Here is a 23,058-nt window from a genome sequence, read left to right as displayed (position 1 = left end):
CCAAATTAATAAAGGGGATGGACATTCTAACTTATGAGGAGAGGCTAGCTAAATTAGATTTATTTACATTAGAAAAGAGGCGTCTAGGAGGGGATATGATAACTATATACAAATATATTCAGGGACAATACAAGGAGCTTTCAAAAGAACTATTCATCCCAAGGGCAGCACAAAGGACTCGGGCCATCCCTTAAAGTTGGAGGAAAGGAAATTTCACCAGCAACAAAGGAAAGGGTTCTTTACAGTAAGGGCAGTTAAAATGTGGAATTCATTACCCATGGAGACTGTGATGGCAGATACAATAGATTTGTTCAAAAAAAGGTTGGACATCTTTTTAGATGGGAAAGGTATAAAGGGATATACCAAATAAGTATACATGGGAAGGATGTTGATCCAGAGATTAATCCGATTGCCAATTCTTGGAGTCAGGAAGAAATTAATTTTTACCCTTAATGGGGTTTTTTGTTTGCCTTCCTCTGGATCAATAAGTAAGTACAGATATAGGATAAAGTATCTGTTGTCTAAATTTAGCATAGGTTGAACTTGATGGACCTATGTCTTTTTTCAACCTCATCTACTATGTAACTATGTAATACAGAGATTCAATAACACGCAGAGCGATATAATACAGATGCAATAACACGCAGAGCGACGTAATAGAGATACAATAACACACAGAGCGATATAATAACACAGATATATAACACGCAATAATACAATAACAAGCAGAGAGAGATAATACAGAGCAATATAATAACATGCAGAGATGCCATAAAACACAGCGATATAATAACATGCAGAGTGAGACAATAGCGCACAGAAAGATACACTAACACGCAGAGATCCAATAACACGCAGAGACAAACACACTGCGATATAATAACACACAGTGATACACTAACACGCAGAGATCCAATAACACGCAGAGACAAACACACTGCGATATAATAACACACAGTGATACACTAACACACAGAGATCCAATAACACGCAGAGAGACACACACACTGCGATATAATAACACACAGTGATACACTAACACGCAGAGAGACACACAGCGATATAATAACACACAGTGATACACTAAAACGCAGAGATCCAATAACACGCAGAGACACACACTGCGATATAATAACACACAGTGATACACTAACACACAGAGATCCAATAACACGCAGAGAGACACACACACTGCGATATAATAACACACAGTGATACACTAACACACATAGATCCAATAACACGCAGAGAGACAAACACACAGCGATATAATAACACACAGTGATACAATAACACGCAGAGACAAACACACTGCGATATAATGACACACAGTGATACACTAACACACAGAGATCCAATAACACGCAGAGAGACACACACACTGCGATATAATAACACACAGTGATACACTAACACACAGAGATCCAATAACACGCAGAGAGACAAACACACTGCGATATAATAACACACAGTGATACACTAACACGCAGAGATCCAATAACACGCAGAGAGACACACACAGCGATATAATAACACGCAGTGATACACTAACACACAGAGATCCAATAACACGCAGAGAGACACACACACTGCGATATAATAACACACAGTGATACACTAACACGTAGAGATCCAATAACACGCAGAGAGACACACACAGCGATATAATAACACACAGTGATACACTAACACACAGAGATCCAATAACACGCAGAGAGACACACACACTGCGATATAATAACACACAGTGATACACTAACACGCAGAGAGACACACACAGCGATATAATAACACACAGTGATACACTAACACGCAGAGAGACACACACACTGCGATATAATAACACACAGTGATACACTAACACACAGAGATCCAATAACACGCAGAGAGACACACAGCGATATAATAACACACAGTGATACACTAACACACAGAGATCCAATAACACGCAGAGAGACACACACACAGCGATATAATAACACACAGTGATACACTAACACGCAGAGAGACACACACACAGCGAATAATAACACACAGTGATACACTAACACGCAGAGATCCAATAACACGCAGAGAGACAAACACACTGCGATATAATAACACACAGTGATACACTAACACGCAGAGAGACAAACACACTGCGATATAATAACACACAGTGATACACTAACACGCAGAGATCCAATAACACGCAGAGAGACACACACAGCGATATAATAACATACAGTGATACACTAACACACAGAGATCCAATAACACGCAGAGAGACACACACACTGCGATATAATAACACACAGTGATACACTAACACACAGAGATCCAATAACACGCAGAGAGACAAACACACTGCGATATAATAACACACAGTGATACACTAACACACAGAGATCCAATAACACGCAGAGAGACACACACTGCGATATAATAACACACAGTGATACACTAACACGCAGAGATCCAATAACACGCAGAGAGACACACACAGCGATATAATAACACACAGTGATACACTAACACGCAGAGATCCAATAACACGCAGAGACAAACACACTGCGATATAATAACACACAGTGATACACTAACACACAGAGATCCAATAACACGCAGAGAGACACACACACAGTGATACAATAACACGCAGAGAGACAAACACACAGTGATACACTAACACGCAGAGAGACAAACGCACAGTGATACAATAACACGCAGAGAGACAAACACACAGTGATACAATAACAAGCAGAGAGACAAACACACAGTGATACAATAACACGCAGAGACAAACACAGCGATATAATAACACACAGTGATACAATAACACGCAGAGACAAACACAGCGATATAATAACACACAGTGATACAATAACACGCAGAGAGACACACACACAGCGATATAATAACACACAGTGATACAATAACAAGCAGAGACAAAAACACACAGCGATATAATAACATGCAGAGCGTTACATTAACAAGCAGAGCTATAATAACACGCAGAGCGTTACACTAACAAGCAGAGCTATAATAACACGCAGAGCGTTACACTAACAAGCAGAGCTATAATAACACGCAGAGCGTTACACTAACAAGCAGAGTTATAATAACACGCAGAGCGTTACACTAACAAGCAGAGCTATAATAACACGCAGAGCGTTACACTAACAAGCAGAGCTATAATAACACGCAGAGCGTTACACTAACAAGCAGAGCTATAATAACACGCAGAGCGTTACACTAACAAGCAGAGCTATAATAACACGCAGAGCGCTACACTAACAAGCAGCGCTATAATAACACGCAGAGCGTTACACTAACAAGCAGAGCTATAATAACACGCAGAGCGTTACACTAACAAGCAGAGCTATAATAACACGCAGAGCGTTACACTAACAAGCAGAGCTATAATAACACGCAGAGCGTTACACTAACAAGCAGAGTTATAATAACACGCAGAGCGTTACACTAACAAGCAGAGCTATAATAACACGCAGAGCGTTACACTAACAGGCAGAGTTATAATAACACGCAGAGCGTTACACTAACAAGCAGAGCTATAATAACACGCAGAGCGCTACACTAACAAGCAGAGCTATAATAACACGCAGAGTTACACTAACAAGCAGAGCTATAATAACACGCAGAGCGTTACACTAACAAGCAGAGCTATAATAACACGCAGAGTTACACTAACAAGCAGAGCTATAATAACACGCAGAGCGCTACACTAACAAGCAGAGCTATAATAACACGCAGAGTTACACTAACAAGCAGAGCTATAATAACACGCAGAGCGTTACACTAACAAGCAGAGCTATAATAACACGCAGAGCGTTACACTAACAGGCAGAGCTATAATAACACGCAGAGCGTTACACTAACAAGCAGAGCTATAATAACACGCAGAGCGTTACACTAACAAGCAGAGCTATAATAACACGCAGAGCGTTACACTAACAAGCAGCGCTATAATAACACGCAGAGCGTTACACTAACAAGCAGAGCTATAATACGCAGAGTTACACTAACAAGCAGAGCTATAATAACACACAGAGCGTTACACTAACAAGCAGAGTTATAATAACACGCAGAGCGTTACACTAACAAGCAGAGCTATAATAACACGCAGAGCGTTACACTAACAGGCAGAGTTATAATAACACGCAGAGCGTTACACTAACAAGCAGAGCTATAATAACACGCAGAGCGTTACACTAACAAGCAGAGTTATAACACGCAGAGCGTTACACTAACAAGCAGAGCTATAATAACACGCAGAGCGTTACACTAACAAGCAGAGCTATAATAACACGCAGAGCGTTACACTAACAAGCAGAGCTATAATAACACGCAGAGCGTTACACTAACAAGCAGAGCTATAATAACACGCAGAGCGTTACACTAACAAGCAGAGCTATAATAACACGCAGAGCGTTACACTAGCAAGCAGAGCTATAATAACACGCAGAGCGTTACACTAACAAGCAGAGCTATAATAACACGCAGAGCGTTACACTAACAAGCAGAGCTATAATAACACGCAGAGCGTTACACTAGCAAGCAGAGCTATAATAACACGCAGAGCGTTACACTAACAAGCAGAGCTATAATAACACGCAGAGCGTTACACTAACAAGCAGAGCTATAATAACACGCAGAGCGTTACACTAACAAGCAGAGCTATAATAACACGCAGAGCGTTACACTAACAAGCAGAGCTATAATAACACGCAGAGCGTTACACTAACAAGCAGAGTTATAATAACACGCAGAGCGTTACACTAACAAGCAGAGCTATAATAACACACATTGATACAATAACAAGCAGAGAGAGAACACGCAGAGATTTGCAATACGACAGCGATATAACAACGTGAAAAGCGATGCTGGCAGTGAAGAGGTTAAACATGCTGTGACGTGTTCTGACTCCCAAGGTTTTCCTTGCCACTGAGCAGGTTATTTGATTGATATTGCTGGTTTTGAGAACAATGGAGGCGGTTTTGGAAATAAATGAAGTGAGAAACATCCGTTCAGTTAGCATTGATAATTCATTATTATCGCCCAGAAGAGCGCTCCCCGTGCAAGCTGATGTTTCATTTATTTCACCGCTCCCACGTTTCAGCGCCGTGCACCCACAAACAGCATTCAGTATCTGATTATCACTCACCGTTCAATCGTTGTGGTCTAAAGATAGACAAGAAACAAGAACACAATGGGTGTGTCCCACTGACACAGAAATTAGCGAAGGTTTATTACTGCTCCATCTTAATTACAAGGAAAAGGCGCTTCTTTATTAAAGCATTTCAATAGCCTGGGAAACACGAATGGGTTTGTGTGTCAGTTTCCCAATACTGAGATCAAATGCACCTTATACCACTGTTACAGAATGTAATCATGTACAGTCAGACCGCGGTTACAGAATGTAATCATGTACAGTCAGACCGCGGTTACAGAATGTAATCATGTACAGTCAGACCGCGGTTACAGAATGTAATCATGTACAGTCAGACCGCTGTTACAGAATGTAATATACAGTCAGACCGCGGTTACAGAATGTAATCATGTACAGTCAGACCGCTGTTAAATAATACAAAGATTCCCAACAAGCTCTGAGAAACCCCAATCATTACCACATAATAAATATATATATATATATATATATGTATATATATATATATATATATGTATATATATGTATATATATGTATATGTGTCAAAAGGAGTGCTAGTTGGCGTGGCTAAATGTTTTTTGCTCTATTAAATAATGTAATATACAGTCAGACCGCTGTTACAGGATGTAATATACAGTCATTACTCTATTAAATAATGTAATATACAGTCATACCGCTGTTACAGAATGTAATATACAGTCATACCTCTATTAAATAATGTAATATACAATTAGACCGCTGTTAAATGTAATATACAGTCAGACAGCGGTTACAGAATGTAATTATATACAGTCAGACCGTGGTTACACAATGTAATTATATACAGTCAGAACGCAGTTACACAATGTAATTATATACAGTCAGACCGCGGTTACACAATGTAATTATATACAGTCAGACCGCGGTTACACAATGTAATTATATACAGTCAGACCGCGGTTACACAATGTAATTATATACAGTCAGACCGCGGTTACACAATGTAATTATATACAGTCAGACCGCGGTTACAGAATGTAATTATATACAGTCAGACCGCGGTTACAGAATGTAATTATATACAGTCAGACCGCGGTTACAGAATGCAATTATATACAGTCAGACCGCTGTTACAGAATGTAATTATATACAGTCAGACCGCGGTTACACAATGTAATTATATACAGTCAGACCGCTGTTACAGAATGCAATTATATACAGTCAGACCACTGTTACAGAATGTAATTATATACAGTCAGACCGCGGTTACACAATGTAATTATATACAGTCAGACCGCGGTTACAGAATGTAATTATATACAGTCAGACCGCGGTTACAGAATGTAATTATATACAGTCAGACCGCGGTTACAGAATGTAATTATATACAGTCAGACCGCTGTTACAGAATGTAATTATATACAGTCAGACCGCGGTTACACAATGTAATTATATACAGTCAGACCGCGGTTACAGAATGCAATTATATACAGTCAGACCGCTGTTACAGAATGTAATTATATACAGTCAGACCGCGGTTACACAATGTAATTATATACAGTCAGACCGCGGTTACACAATGTAATTATATACAGTCAGACCGCGGTTACACAATGTAATTATATACAGTCAGACCGCGGTTACACAATGTAATTATATACAGTCAGACCGCAGGTACAGAATGTAATTATATACAGTCAGACCGCGGTTACAGAATGTAATTATATACAGTCAGACCGCGGTTACAGAATGTAATTATATACAGTCAGACCGCGGTTACACAATGTAATTATATACAGTCAGACCGCGGTTACACAATGTAATTATATACAGTCAGACCGCGGTTACACAATGTAATTATATACAGTCAGACCGCGGTTACACAATGTAATTATATACAGTCAGACCGCGGTTACAGAATGTAATTATATACAGTCAGACCGCGGTTACACAATGTAATTATATACAGTCAGACCGCGGTTACACAATGTAATTATATACAGTCAGACCGCGGTTACACAATGTAATTATATACAGTCAGACCGCGGTTACACAATGTAATTATATACAGTCAGACCGCGGTTACACAATGTAATTATATACAGTCAGACCGCGGTTACAGAATGTAATTATATACAGTCAGACCGCGGTTATAGAATGTAATTATATACAGTCAGACCGCGGTTACAGAATGTAATTATATACAGTCAGACCGCGGTTACAGAATGTAATATACAGTCAGACCGCAGTTACAGAATGTAATTATATACAGTCAGACCGCGGTTACACAATGTAATTATATACAGTCAGACCGCGGTTACAGAATGTAATTATATACAGTCAGACCGCGGTTACAGAATGTAATTATATACAGTCAGACCGCGGTTACAGAATGTAATTATATACAGTCAGACCGCAGTTACAGAATGTAATTATATACAGTCAGACCGCGGTTACAGAATGTAATTATATACAGTCAGACCGCAGTTACAGAATGTAATTATATACAGTCAGACCGCGGTTACAGAATGTAATTATGTACAGTCAGACCGCGGTTACAGAATGTAATTATATACAGTCAGACCGCGGGTACAGAATGTAATTATATGCAGTCAGACCGCGGTTACAGAATGTAATTATATACAGTCAGACCGCGGTTACAGAATGTAATTATATACAGTCAGACCGCGGTTACAGAATGTAATTATATACAGTCAGACCGCGGTTACAGAATGTAATTCTATACAGTCAGACCGCGGTTACAGAATGTAATTCTATACAGTCAGACCGCGGTTACAGAATGTAATTATATACAGTCAGACCGCGGTTACAGAATGTAATTATATACAGTCAGACCGCGGTTACAGAATGTAATATACAGTCAGACCGCGGTTACAGAATGTAATTATATACAGTCAGACCGCGGTTACAGAATGTAATTATATACAGTCAGACCGCGGTTACAGAATGCAATTATATACAGTCAGACCGCGGTTACAGAATGTAATTATATACAGTCAGACCGCGGTTACAGAATGTAATTATATACAGTCAGACCGCGGTTACAGAATGTAATTATATACAGTCAGACCGCGGTTACAGAATGTAATATACAGTCAGACCGCGGTTACAGAATGTAATTATATACAGTCAGACCGCAGTTACAGAATGTAATTATATACAGTCAGACCGCGGTTACAGAATGTAATTATATACAGTCAGACCGCGGTTACAGAATGTAATTATATACAGTCAGACCGCGGTTACAGAATGTAATTATATACAGTCAGACCGCGGTTACAGAATGTAATTATATACAGTCAGACCGCGGTTACAGAATGTAATTATATACAGTCAGACCGCGGTTACAGAATGTAATATACAGTCAGACCGCGGTTACAGAATGTAATTATATACAGTCAGACCGCAGTTACAGAATGTAATTATATACAGTCAGACCGCGGTTACAGAATGTAATTATATACAGTCAGACCGCGGTTACAGAATGTAATTATATACAGTCAGACCGCGGTTACAGAATGTAATTATATACAGTCAGACCGCGGTTACAGAATGTAATATACAGTCAGACCGCGGTTACAGAATGTAATTATATACAGTCAGACCGCAGTTACAGAATGTAATTATATACAGTCAGACCGCGGTTACAGAATGTAATTATATACAGTCAGACCGCGGTTACAGAATGTAATTATATACAGTCAGACCGCGGTTACAGAATGTAATTATATACAGTCAGACCGCGGTTACAGAATGTAATATACAGTCAGACCGCGGTTACAGAATGTAATTATATACAGTCAGACCGCAGTTACAGAATGTAATTATATACAGTCAGACCGCGGTTACAGAATGTAATTATATACAGTCAGACCGCGGTTACAGAATGTAATTATATACAGTCAGACCGCGGTTACACAATGTAATTATATACAGTCAGACCGCGGTTACAGAATGTAATTATATACAGTCAGACCGCGGTTACACAATGTAATTATATACAGTCAGACCGCGGTTACACAATGTAATTATATACAGTCAGACCGCGGTTACAGAATGTAATTATATACAGTCAGACCGCGGTTACAGAATGTAATTATATACAGTCAGACCGCGGTTACAGAATGTAATTATATACAGTCAGACCGCGGTTACACAATGTAATTATATACAGTCAGACCGCGGTTACACAATGTAATTATATACAGTCAGACCGCGGTTACACAATGTAATTATATACAGTCAGACCGCGGTTACAGAATGTAATTATATACAGTCAGACCGCGGTTACAGAATGTAATTATATACAGTCAGACCGCGGTTACAGAATGTAATTATATACAGTCAGACCGCAGTTACAGAATGTAATTATATACAGTCAGACCGCGGTTACAGAATGTAATTATATACGGTCAGACCGCGGTTACAGAATGTAATTATATACAGTCAGACCGCTGTTACAGAATGTAATTATATACAGTCAGACCGCGGTTACAGAATGTAATTATATACAGTCAGACCGCGGTTACAGAATGTAATTATATACGGTCAGACCGCGGTTACAGAATGTAATATACAGTCAGACCGCGGTTACAGAATGTAATTATATACAGTCAGACCGCGGTTACAGAATGTAATTATATACAGTCAGACCGCGGTTACAGAATGTAATTATATACAGTCAGACCGCGGTTACAGAATGTAATTATATACGGTCAGACCGCGGTTACAGAATGTAATTATATACAGTCAGACCGCGGTTACAGAATACTTTCACAGATGTTAGATACTTTTTGTGTTTCCCCGTCTGTATGTCCGTACGGTCACTCTGAGCCCCTCCGGGTGGCTGGAAGACCGGGAAGGAACGCTTGTGACCAGGCAGTGCTAGGAGGATGTTTGGAAAGTACTAAATACACATTAGGAGTGGGCTGCTTGCAGAAAGCCTTGTGTTTATTCAAATTGGAAAATAATTGTTCGTTGATTAACAAAATACAAGAAAATAAATGACATTACAAAGATGAGTCTGTTTTTACCCTGTCACTGCCTTGCTGCGTGTTGCTGCCCTCTCTGACAGGGAAGGGGTATAGGATGTGTCTTGTCACATTGTAGGAAGCAGAGATTGATTGCACGCGTTGTGTGTCTTTGTGACACTTTGCTGTGGGGCCGGCGGGTACATTCCCTGCCTCCATGGCCTGGTTTCTAGGTAACCAGCACCAGCGTTGGCAGCGACAGAGCTCCTGGTTCCTGTGCCCCGTATTCTGGGGCTGGTGACTGTCCCCAGAGGGGTTATAACTCCCCAGCCAGACCTCCCCCTCACTCACTACGCAGCTCCCTCTCTCCATCCATGTGCGTCCCATCATTTATTTCTCTGTGTGTCATGGGGTTTATAGTGTGTGTCTGTGTGTCTGTGCGTCTGTGTGTCTGTGCGTCTGTGCGTCTGTATCAAAAATAGTGCAAGTTAAGAAAACGTACAGTTTAGGCTTGTATTATACAAAGCGCGTGCGACAATGTAAAACACCTATCTCCCTATGACAGTGTATCCAGTGCAGACGCGTGCGTGCGGCAGACAGCGTTGGAGCTGCAGCTGTGTGGAAATACAAAGAAATTAGTATTTTCGAGCAGCTGCCGTGTCATGTGACAGTGAGCCAATCAAGGCGAGGCCTACCCTTGTGATGTCATGGCCATGCCTGCTAGTCGCGCACGCCATCGTTTGAACTATACACACAATACGCGCGTGCAACGTCATGAGCAAGCGCTTTGTGTAATACACACCTTATTCAGCAATTTAGACGGATATCCGGAAACACTGGAACAATCGGCATCGTTCCGGATGTCTCTAAATTGTTGAAGTAACTTTTAAGTTTTTTTTAACCTTTGCTGTTTTGGAGCTGTGGATTTTCTATCGTTATTACTCGTGATACTAGGGGATAGTTTGGCGTTTCTCTGTCCTACACGCACCTTTTCCTGTTTCATTCTCAGCTTTTTGCATATTTCTTTTCTACATGTTTTTAGCTGGTCCTAGAGTTCTTTGTGTATGTTTTGGCGTGTTAGTGTGTTAGTGTACGCGTTGGCATAAGTCGTTAGTGTGTATGTGTTGACGTTTGTGTTGGTGTGTAGGCGTGGGTGTCTGTGTATGTGCTGGCGTGTATGTTTTGGCGTTGGCGTGGATGTCTGTGTGTATGTGTTGACATTGTGTGTGTGTTGACAATGGTGTGTGTGAGTTAGCATGGGTTATTAGTGTGTATGTGTTAGTGTTGGCATGGGTTGTTAGTGTGTATGTGTTGGTGTTTGCGTGGGTGTCTGTGTGTATGTTTTGGTGTTGGCGTCTTTGTGTTGACGTTGGCGTGGGTATGTATGTGTTGACATTGGTGTTAGTGTGCATGTTTTAGTGGTGTGTATGTGTTGTCGGGGTAGGGGGACCACGGGTGCTGGCCTGATGGTCTCTGAATGGAAAAACCTCCCAGTCTCCTGGGAAATGTCACTTTGAAGCGGTGCCTTGGCATAGATGATTAGACTGTAAGTTCTGTGGGGCAGATATGTACAATGCAGCGTAGTGACTGCTAATTATCTACATTAGTAAAATCTGTATTCCATCTTCTGTTTTATTTTCAGCATTGTTACCCTTGTTAAGCTATTGTATACCGAATAATGTTCTCCATAATAAATGGATACTGCGTATGACGACACATTATGAAGCCTGTCTCCCTACCTTTACCTATTCTAAATAGGAAACTCCACCCTCTCCCCCAACCTCTCACCCCAATTACAGACTGGGCACGAAGGGGCTGCAGTACCAAGATATACTCACTATCAGTATATAATGCAGCATGTTTATTTTTAGAGGATTAGAGGAATTTAATGCCAGTAATTTAAACTGCTTTGTTTATCCTTTATAAAGCCAGTGTGATCACGACATTGTTAGTGTTGTGTATCTGCAGAGTATTGTATATCTGTGTGTATCTGAAGAGCATTATATACCTGTGTGTATCTGCAGAGTATTGTATACAGTACCTGTGTGTATCTGCAGAATATTGTATACAGTACCTGTGTGTATCTGCAGAGTATTGTATACAGTACCTGTGTGTATCTGCAGAGTATTGTATACAGTACCTGTGTGTATCTGCAGAGTATTGTATACAGTACCTGTGTGTATCTGCAGAGTATTGTATACAGTACCTGTGTGTATCTGCAGAGTATTGTATACAGTACCTGTGTGTATCTGCAGAGTATTGTATACAGTACCTGTGTGTATCTGCAGAGTATTGTATACAGTACCTGTGTGTATCTGCAGAGTATTGTATACAGTACATGTGTGTATCTGCAGAGTATTGTATACAGTACCTGTGTGTATCTGCAGAGTATTGTATACAGTACCTGTGTGTATCTGCAGAGTATTGTATACAGTACCTGTGTGTATCTGCAGAATATTGTATATCTGTGTGTATCTGCAGAATATTGTATATCTGTGTGTATCTGCAGAATATTGTATATCTGTGTGTATCTGCAGAATATTGTATATCTGTGTGTATCTGCAGAGCATTGTATATCTGTGTGTATCTGCAGAATATTGTATATCTGTGTATCTGCAGAATATTGTATATCTGTGTGTATCTGCAGAGCATTGTATATCTGTGTGTATCTGCAGAGCATTGTATATCTGTGTGTATCTGCAGAATATTGTATATCTGTGTGTATCTGCAGAGTATTGTATATCTGTGTGTATCTGCAGAATATTGTATATCTGTGTGTATCTGCAGAATATTGTATATCTGTGTGTATCTGCAGAATATTGTATATCTGTGTGTATCTGCAGAATATTGTATATCTGTGTGTATCTGCAGAATATTGTATATCTGTGTGTATCTGCAGAATATTGTATATCTGTGTGTATCTGCAGAATATTGTATATCTGTGTGTATCTGCAGAATATTGTATATCTGTGTGTATCTGCAGAATATTGTATATCTGTGTGTATCTGCAGAGCATTGTATATCTGTGTGTATCTGCAGAATATTGTATATCTGTGTGTATCTGCAGAATATTGTATATCTGTGTGTATCTGCAGAATATTGTATATCTGTGTGTATCTGCAGAATATTGTATATCTGTGTGTATCTGCAGAATATTGTATATCGGTGTGTATCTGCAGAATATTGTATATCTGTGTGTATCTGCAGAATATTGTATATCTGTGTGTATCTGCAGAATATTGTATATATGTGTGTATCTGCAGAATATTGTATATCTGTGTGTATCTGCAGAGCATTGTATATATGTGTCTGTTTGCAGAGTATTGTATATCTGTGTATCTGCAGAGCATTATATACCTGTGTGTATCTGCAGAGTATTGTATACAGTACCTGTGTGTATCTGCAGAATATTGTATACCTGTGTGTATCTGCAGAGCATTATATACAGGCATACCCCGCTTTAAGTACACTCACTTTAAGTACACTCGCGAGTAAGTACATATCGCCCAATAGGCAAACGGCAGCTCATGCATGCGCCTGTCAGCACGTCCTGAACAGCAATACCGGCTCCCTACCTGCACTGGAGCTGTGCGCAAGCGGGGAGACTATAGAGCCTGTTACACATGCGTTATTTACATCAGTTATGCACGTATATGATATTTGCAGTACAGTACATGCATCGATAAATGGGGAAAAGGTAGTGCTTCACTTTAAGTACATTTTCGCTTTACATACATGCTCCGGTCCCATTGCGTACGTTAATGCGGGGTATGCCTGTACCTGTGTGTATCTGCAGAATATTGTATACCTGTGTGTATCTGCAGAGCATTATATACCTGTGTGTATCTGCAGAGCATTATATACCTGTGTGTATCTGCAGAGCATTATATACCTGTGTGTATCTGCATAGTATTGTATATGAGTATCTGCAGAGCATTATATACCTGTGTGTATCTGCATAGTATTGTATTTGAGTATCTGCAGAGCATTTTATACATGTGTGTATCTGCATAGTATTTTATACCTGTGTTTCTGCAGAATATTGTGTATCTGAGTATCTGCAGAGTATTGTATATCTGTGTGTATCTGCATAGTATTGTTTGTGTGTACCTACAGAGTGTTGTATATATGCATATCGTCAAAGTATTGTGTATCTGATTATCTGCAGCATTTTGTTTCTGTGTATCTGCCGTGTAATGTATATACAGTATGAGTATTTGCAGAGTATTGTATATATGATGTTTAACTATATATACGTCCCTTCTCTCTGCAGGAATCACTGCAGAGTATTGTGTATCTACGTGTAGCTGCAGAGTATTGTATGTGTGGGTGTATATATATATATATATATATATATATATATATATATATATATATATATATACAGTTGTGTGAAAAAGAAAGTACACCCTCTTTGAATTCTATGGTTTTACATATCAGGACATAATAACAATCATCTGTTCCTTAGCAGGTCTTAAAATTAGGTAAATACAACCTCAGATGAACAACAACACATGACATATTACACCGTGACATGATTTATTTAACAAAAATAAAGCCAAAATGGAGAAGCCATGTGTGAAAAACTAAGTACACCTTGTCACGGTGAGATTATGGCAGGCTGTATAGTCAAACATAAATATATATAACAGATGATATATATTTATAACTGGGTCTGAACTGAATGAGTCTTAGATATAATAAAGTATATTTATTCCTTTGGATAGGTGAACACACGAATAATACAGTAACAAACAAGTACACTTACTTTGGGGTTGGGGAATGAGAAGTATGGAGTATAGCAATTCTCTCGCAATCAGGTAGCATTCAGATGATAAATTGAAGACCAAAGGATACAGGGTGGACATCAGTTTATAAACCTTTTGTGCCCTATCCTTAACATTGAGTACCGTGGATTGGTTTTCAATTAACTCCAGCCAGTGGTTAACGTGGGAACACTTTTTGACCCATGCCCCCCGGCTAGTTGGTATATGCGCAGTAGAGCTCTTGGGTCCCATTTCTATAACCCCTCCTCTATATCAGGAATGCCAGCTAGTCTACCAAATGGAGTACCTGGCAGGAAATCCTTTGTTGTGAGGTGTGAAATGGAACACTTGAAGACTGCTCTGGTTTGAGTAGTCTCCACCCTCATGCAAACCGTGGAGGTGACAAAATCCTTTGAAACATACTCAGGTCCTAGACATTGGGTCGCCTTTCTGGCCATATGCTACCCTGGTATGCAAAGGAATTTCCTCTGAGTTTTACCCATATCTCGGAATACAGTATGTTGGATAAAACATGAACATATTAAAATATCTGGTTCCTTTGGGTCCAGCAGGTCCAAACTTCCCAGTTCTCAATGCCGGAACTGGGACACCCCATGGTCCAATTTGCGACCTGCTACGACCTGGGAAACCGGAGATACACAAATACACTTAAAACTGTTTTACATTTTAATACACAAATCTCCGCTGTAAATTAAATCACGGTTTTTCACTAAATCCCCATTGAAAACAACGGGCTTCACCGCCATAGACTTTCAATGGCAAACCGCCGCCGTTGGTGGCTATGGGAATCCCCGCCATAGACATTCAACTGGGCGATGCCGCCGTTGAAGTCAATGGGAGTTATCTGCCGTAGCCGGTCAATGGGGTTTGGCCGCCATTGGAGTCTATGGGAAAAATCCCGAACCTTCAAGGGGGTCCATACTCCGTCGGGTTGGTCCAAGAGGGTCAAGGATGGTTCTGTAGCGATGCCGGAGCAGTGGCTACAGATTCCCCAAACCCTGACTCTCTGGGCCCTCCGGAACCAGAGCTATGGAATACCAAAATTCAGCATTTGACACTTAGCCGTTTTCCTGAGCTGTTTCTGCCGCCGCCATTGGAACCTATGGCGCGGCCCGCTCTTCTCGGTTCGACCCTTATCGGGGGTCCAGGATACGGGGACCCGGTTGTGGTTGAGTGGGGGGAGGTCTAGGAACTAGGGACAGAAAGAATTTTATTCCTAGGGGCCCTAGAACTGTTTATTCCCACGCCACTTGTCATTGAACTTGACTTGTAAGTGATCAAAGCTCTCCTATTGAAAATGTATCCGCTTTGCGGTTAAGCGGTTTGGACGGCAGCCAACTCGTTCCTGGAAAGCTCTCTCGAGGATTTCTCCATTGAAGTCAATGAGCCCATTGACTTTCAATGGGAAACCGCCGCTCTCCCTCTCGGACGCCATCTGCTGGTCTTCTCAGGAACAGGACTCAACAGCAAGATTCGCCATTGAAAGACATGGAGTCCCAATGGCGGCCTATGGGAGCCTGCAAAATGGTGCCTGAAAAGGCGGGAAAATTACACAAAGGGCTATAATCACTATACAACTATTAACCCTTGTGCTCCCGGATGGATCCCAGTGTGTGTGTGCTGCAGACACGGATTAACCAGATGTTACAATAAAACAGGGGGGACAGGGGAATACACATTACATGTCATAACAGGAGTTGAATCACAGTTCTGGGTTTCAGCCCAGTTAACCCCTTGTCTCCCTGGTGAGGTCACGGGATGGCCAAATGGGGTGTAACCCCTTTAATCCTGGGCCACCCCCTTTCTCCCTCTACATACCTTATGATTCAATAGCTTGTAGAACCACCTTTAGCAGCAATAACTTAAGTAATCGTTTTCTGTATGACGTTATCAGTCTCTCACATCGTTGTGGAGGAATTTTGGCCCACTCTTCTTTACAACGTTGCTTCAGGTCATTGAGGTTTGTGGGCATTTGTTTATGCACATGTCTCTTAAGGTCCAGCCACAGCATTTGAATCGGGTTGAGGTCTGGACTTTGACTGGGCCATTGCAACACCTTGATTCTTTTCTTTTTCAGCCATTCTGTTGTAGATTTGCTGGTGTACTTGGGATCATTGTCCTGTTGCATGACCCAATTTCGGCCAAGCTTTAGCTGTCGGACAGATGGCCTTACATTTGACTCTAGAATACTTTGGTATACAGAGGAGTTCATGGTCGACTCAATGACTGCAAGGTTCCCAGGTCCTGTGGCTGCAAAACAAGCCCAAATCATCACCCCTCCACCACCGTGCTTGACAGTTGGTATGAGGTGTTTGTGCTGATATGCTGTGTTTTGGTTTTCGCCAAACGTGGCGCTGTGCATTATGGCCAAACATCTCCACTTTGCTCTCGTCTGTCCAAAGGACATTGTTCCAGAAGTCTTGTGGTTTGTTCAGATGCAACTTTGCAAACCTAAGCCGTGCTGCCATGTTCTTTTTAGGGAGAAGAGGCTTTCTCCTGGCAACCCTGCCAAACAAACCATACTTGTTCAGTCTTTTCTAATTGTACTGTCATGAACTTTAACATTTAGCATGCTAACTGTAGCCTGTAGAGTCTGAGATGTAACTCTTGGGTTTTTTGCAATTTCTCTGAGCTTTGCACGGTCTGACCTTGGGGTGAATTTGCTGGGACGTCCACTCCTGGGAAGATTGGCAATTGTCTTGAATGTTTTCCACTTTTGAATAATCTTTCTCACTGTAGAATGATGGACTTTAAATTGTTTGGATATGGCCGTATAACCCTTCCCAGATTGATGGGCAGCAACAATTGCTTCTCTAAGATCATTGCTGATGTCTTTCCTCCTTGGCATTGTGCTAACACACACCTGAATGCTCCAGACCAGCAAACTGCTTAAACTTTGGCTTTTATAGAGGTGGTCACACTTGCTGATGATCAACTAATCAAGGGCATTTGATTAGCAGCACCTGTCTGCTACTTAGCATCTTAATTTCTATGGAAGCAGTAAGGGTGTACTTAGTTTTTCACACATAGCTTCTCCATTTTGGCTTTATTCATGGGTTGGTCTTCATCTGAAGTTGTATTTACCTAATTTTAAGACCTGCTAAGGAACAGATGGTTGTTATGTCCTGATATGTAAAACCATAGAATTCAAAGAGGGTGTACTTTCTTTTTCACACAACTGTGTATGTATCTATACAACCAACCCCACACTGATGAGACCCATTAAGGTTGAAACAGCTGTCTGTGGGTGGGTTTTCTGGGTATGCACCTTAACCCTGGCTGTGTTCAAAGCTGTGACCATGCAGCAAGCTTAAGCCTATAGGGAACCATGTTAAAAATGGTTTTTGAAGCAAAAAGTGGCATTGTGTGCTCATTTGCATGTCATTTCCCAGAATCCCTTGCTGCAGTGGAAGTGCTGTGTGCTGGGTGATAATGGGGAAAGGCGGGGTTGCAGACCTGCCTAAGACATGCAAATGAGCATACAGTTGTATTTACATTTGCATATTTGCTTTGCTGTGGAGGGTTTTTGTCACTTTTTTTTACTCACCATAACTTAACTCTATATATCTATATATATATATATATATATATATATATATATATAGAGATATAGATATATATACACCCACACCCACACCCACACACACATACCCTCTCTCGCTCTCTGCAGGAAGTACTGCAGAGTATTATGTATATATGTGTGACTGCTGAGTTATATGTGTACACATACAAGCTCTCTTTGTAGAAAGGACTGCAGAGTATTGTGCATTTGTGTGTAACTGCAGTTTACTGTATAACTATATGTGTGTGTGTGTGTGTGTGTATGTATATATATATATATATATATATATATATATATATAGTGCGGCTCCCATAGCATAATATTGTAAAGATAATTTTAATAAACGCTCAAGTGCATAGATCAGGGCCACTCAAAATGTTACAAATAAAATACAGGCAAAGAACTCAAATGAAATCTTTAGAACTTATATATATATAGTGTGTGTATATATGTATATACAGCCCCTCTCTCTCTCTCTCTCTCTCTGCAGGAAGTACTGCAGACTGTCACCCGGTTTTGCTTCCCTTTCTGCCTGGACAGGTAGTGTTGAACCTTCTTTTAGTTCGATTTTTTTTTAACATTCGAGCATTCCTCTTACCCCCCCCCCCCATTGGGATTCTAAAGTACCCCGCAACCCCCCGTGCACCCTCAGCCTGACGGACGGGTACCCTCTGCCTGACGGATGAGTACCCTCCGCCTGACTGCTCGGCTGTGTACCCTCTGCCTGATGGACGGGTACCCTCTGCCTGACGGATGAGTACCCTCCGCCTGACGGCTGGGCTGTGTACCCTCTGCCTGATGGACGGGTACCCTCTGCCTGACGGATGAGTACCCTCTGCCTGACGGACGGGTACCCTCTGCCTGATGGATGGGTACCCTCTGCCTGACGGCTGGGCCGGGTACCCTCTGCCTGACGGATTAGTACCCTCTGCCTGACGGACGGGTACCCTCTGCCTGATGGCCGGGTACCCTCTGCCTGACGGATTAGTACCCTCTGCCTGACGGACGGGTACCCTCTGCCTGATGGACGGGTACCCTCTGCCTGACGGCTGGGCCGGGTACCCTCTGCCTGACGGACGGGTACCCTCTGCCTGACGGCTGGGCCAGGTACCCTCTGCCTGACGGCTGGGCCAGGTACCCTCTGCCTGATGGATGAGTACCCTCTGCCTGACGGATGAGTACCCTCTGCCTGACGGATGAGTACCCTCTGCCTGACGGATGAGTACCCTCTGCCTGACGGATGAGTACCCTCTGCCTGACGGCTGGGCCGGGTACCCTCTGCCTGACGGACGGGTACCCTCTGCCTGACGGACAGGTACCCTCTGTCTGACGGACGGGTACCCTCTGCCTGACGGACAGGTACCCTCTGTCTGACGGACGGGTACCCTCTGCCTGACGGACAGGTACCCTCTGCCTGACGGACGGGTACCCTCTGCCTGACGGACGGGTACCCTCTGCCTGACGGACGGGCCGGGTACCCTCTGCCTGACGGACGGGTACCCTCTGCCTGACGGACGGGCCGGGTACCCTCTGCCTGACGGACGGGCCGGGTACCCTCTGCCTGACGGATGAGTTCCCTCTGCCTGACGGACGAGTACCCTCTGCCTGACGGACGGGTACCCTCTGCCTGACGGATGAGTACCCTCTGCCTGACGGCTGGGCCAGGTACCCTCTGCCTGACGGACGGGTACCCTCTGCCTGACGGACGAGTACCCTCTGCCTGACGGACGGGTACCCTCTGCCTGACGGACGAGTACCCTCTGCCTGACGGACGGGTACCCTCTGCCTGACGGATGAGTACCCTCTGCCTGACGGCTGGGCCAGGTACCCTCTGCCTGACGGACGGGTACCCTCTGCCTGACGGACGAGTACCCTCTGCCTGACGGACGGGTACCCTCTGCCTGACGGATGAGTACCCTCTGCCTGACGGCTGGGCCGGGTACCCTCTGCCTGACGGCTGGGCCGGGTACCCTCTGCCTGACGGCTGGGCCGGGTACCCTCTGCCTGACGGACGGGTACCCTCTGCCTAACGGACGGGTACCCTCTGTCTGACGGACGGGTACCCTCTGCCTGATGGATGGGCACCCTCCACCTGACGGCTGGGCCGTGTACCCTCTGCCTGACGGACGGGTACCCTCCGCCTGACGGACGGGTACCCTCTGCCTGACGGACGGGTACCCTCTGCCTGACGGCTGGGCCGGGTACCCTCTGCCTGACGGACGGGTACCCTCTGCCTGACGGCTGGGCCGGGTACCCTCTGCCTGACGGACGGGTACCCTCTGCCTGACGGACGGGTACCCTCTGCCTGACGGACGGGCACCCTCCGCCTGACGGCTGGGCCGGGTACCCTCTGCCTGTCGCCCGGGCCGGGAGGGTGCAATACTGCGCTTGTAAAACACTGAAGGAATTTAAGCATCTAATCCATTTCAGTGATCGTAAAGCTGATTTCCTTTCTGATTTATAATATTTATTAACCCCTCCGTATCATCGTTACACTGTGTAAATATTCACCAACTCAACTGCAGTGCTGCAAACATGTCCATTTAGAAAGATAATAATGATAGACCGGAGTGGGTTGAATGACTTGGTGTGATTACATTCCATGCGTGGCAGTGGCTGTGAGATTTACGTCTTGCTTTGTTCTCCTGTTTGTAGCCTCACGGCCAGCCAAGTTGGGCAGAACTTCACGTTCGTGCTGACCGACATTGACAGCAAGCAGAGGTTCGGCTTCTGCCGCTTATCTTCGGGCGCTAAAAGCTGCTTTTGTATCTTAAGGTAAGGCATGCGGTGTCTGTCTGTGCTGCACATGTCAGTGTGTGCGCTGTTACATCTCATTTACTCTGCTCATGTCATTTACTTATCAAGGGACATATTGTGGCCATAGCTATTGGGAAGGTGCCTAAGTGAGGGTTTCTCTGCTGCTTGTGTGGGTATCTGGCATCATGTTATAGGGAGCGGTTATATAGGGTAATAGGAGGAGTTACAGAGAGCAGTTATATGGGGTAATAGGAGGAGTTATAGGGAGTGGTTATATAGGGTAATAGGAGGAGTTACAGAGAGCAGTTATATGGGGTAATAGGAGGAGTTATAGGGAGCGGTTATATGGGGTAATAGGAGGAGTTATAGGGAGAGGTTATATGGGGTAATAGGAGGAGTTATAGGGAGCAGTTATATGGGGTAATAGAAGGAGTTATAGGGGGGTTATATGGGGTAATAGGAGGAGTTATAGGGAGCGGTTATATGGGGTAATAGGAGGAGTTATAGGGAGCGGTTATATGGGGTAATAGGAGGAGTTATAGGGAGCGGTTATATGGGGTAATAGGAGGAGTTATAGGGAGCGGTTATATGGAACAATTGGAGGAGTTATAGGGAGCGGTTATATGGGGTAATAGGAGGTGTTATAGGGAGCGGTTATATGGGGTAATAGGAGGTGTTATAGGGAGCGGTTATATGGGGTAATAGGAGGTGTTATAGGGAGCGGTTATATGGGGTAATAGGAGGAGTTATAGGGAGCAGTTATATGGAACAATAGGAGGAGTTATAGGGAGCAGTTATATGGAACAATAGGAGGAGTTATAGGGAGCGGTTATATGGAACAATTGGAGGAGTTATAGGGAGCGGTTATATGGAACAATTGGAGTTCTAGGGAGCGGTTATATGGGGCAATAGGAGGAGTTGTAAGGAGCAGTTAAACGGGGCAATGGGAGGAACTTTCATCACATACTTCAAATAGAATTGTGCACCCGTATATTTGTAGGATTGTATTCCTGGTTTTGTATGATTGATGACGCTTCTAGTTGGATGACTCGTTTCGTTCCTTTTTATCTTGAGTACGAGTTGTGTTCCTGCTCACATTATGAATTTCTAAAGCACATACTGTAATATTCTCCGGCGATATTGCCCCGTCCGTCCCCGACAATAACTCCCTGCACTTTTCACATTGGATCTTGGGCCATTGGTGGATCCTGTGAAAAATGCGCTGCTTGTTTTTCCACTTGAGAAGTGTGGAAGAAATAAACAGAATTCTGTGTGCGCTGTCTCAGCTGCGAGCGCCCTTATCTGCAGCTGTCATAACTTATCTGCCAGAGATTGGCTCAGACGTTTTGTATATTTAAGTTAATAAAGCGCCTGTTTTTTGGGAGGGCCGAGGAGCTGCTGCAGTTTGTGAGTTGTCATAGAGGTTTACAGAACCTTGAACTGCTTGTCAGTGTGAGGATGGAGGGCTGCCGTGGTACGTTCTCACGTGGCAAAGGCCTCGTCGGTGTCAGCTGAACTTGTGGCAGTAACATGTTCTTCAGAGCGGAAGCATGGCATATCTAATGTTGAGAAGAAGCCTGCGCTGCTGAATACAGTGAGATACAGTACAGCGTCTTACTGAAAAAGGACATACTGCACCGACACACTTTATTCGAGCAAATACCCAGTATGTACCTGGCAGATACCTGGAATGCGCCGCTCCTCACCTCTGACAAGCCCCGTTGTGTTTGCCTTCCCAGCCTGGGTTCATGCCTGGCTGACGGGCGGCTGATCTGTTAAATGATAATGATTAGGATTTAATAGGCTGCAATGCT

General features: G+C 43.0%; 1 protein-coding gene across 9 annotated transcripts in view; it reads left to right on the top strand.

Annotated features, from left to right (window-relative positions):
• The window catches only part of DENND1A (DENN domain containing 1A), a 514,179-nt gene that overhangs the window by 105,653 nt on the left and 385,468 nt on the right, over nucleotides 1–23,058 (top strand). For 8 of the 9 annotated variants that reach the window (XM_075579373.1, XM_075579371.1, XM_075579367.1 and 5 more), the window contains exons 2-3: nucleotides 18,978–19,027; nucleotides 21,143–21,262. The exons of the other annotated variant lie outside the window; for it this stretch is intronic. In XM_075579373.1, coding sequence (XP_075435488.1) covers nucleotides 18,978–19,027; nucleotides 21,143–21,262 — 170 coding nt within the window. The remainder of the gene's footprint in view (nucleotides 1–18,977; nucleotides 19,028–21,142; nucleotides 21,263–23,058) is intronic. 9 annotated transcript variants of the gene reach the window in all.

Source organism: Ascaphus truei, chromosome 21 (genome assembly GCF_040206685.1).
Source record: "Ascaphus truei isolate aAscTru1 chromosome 21, aAscTru1.hap1, whole genome shotgun sequence".
Lineage (NCBI taxonomy): Eukaryota > Metazoa > Chordata > Amphibia > Anura > Ascaphidae > Ascaphus > Ascaphus truei.
This window is presented reverse-complemented; position numbering and strand designations above follow the sequence as displayed.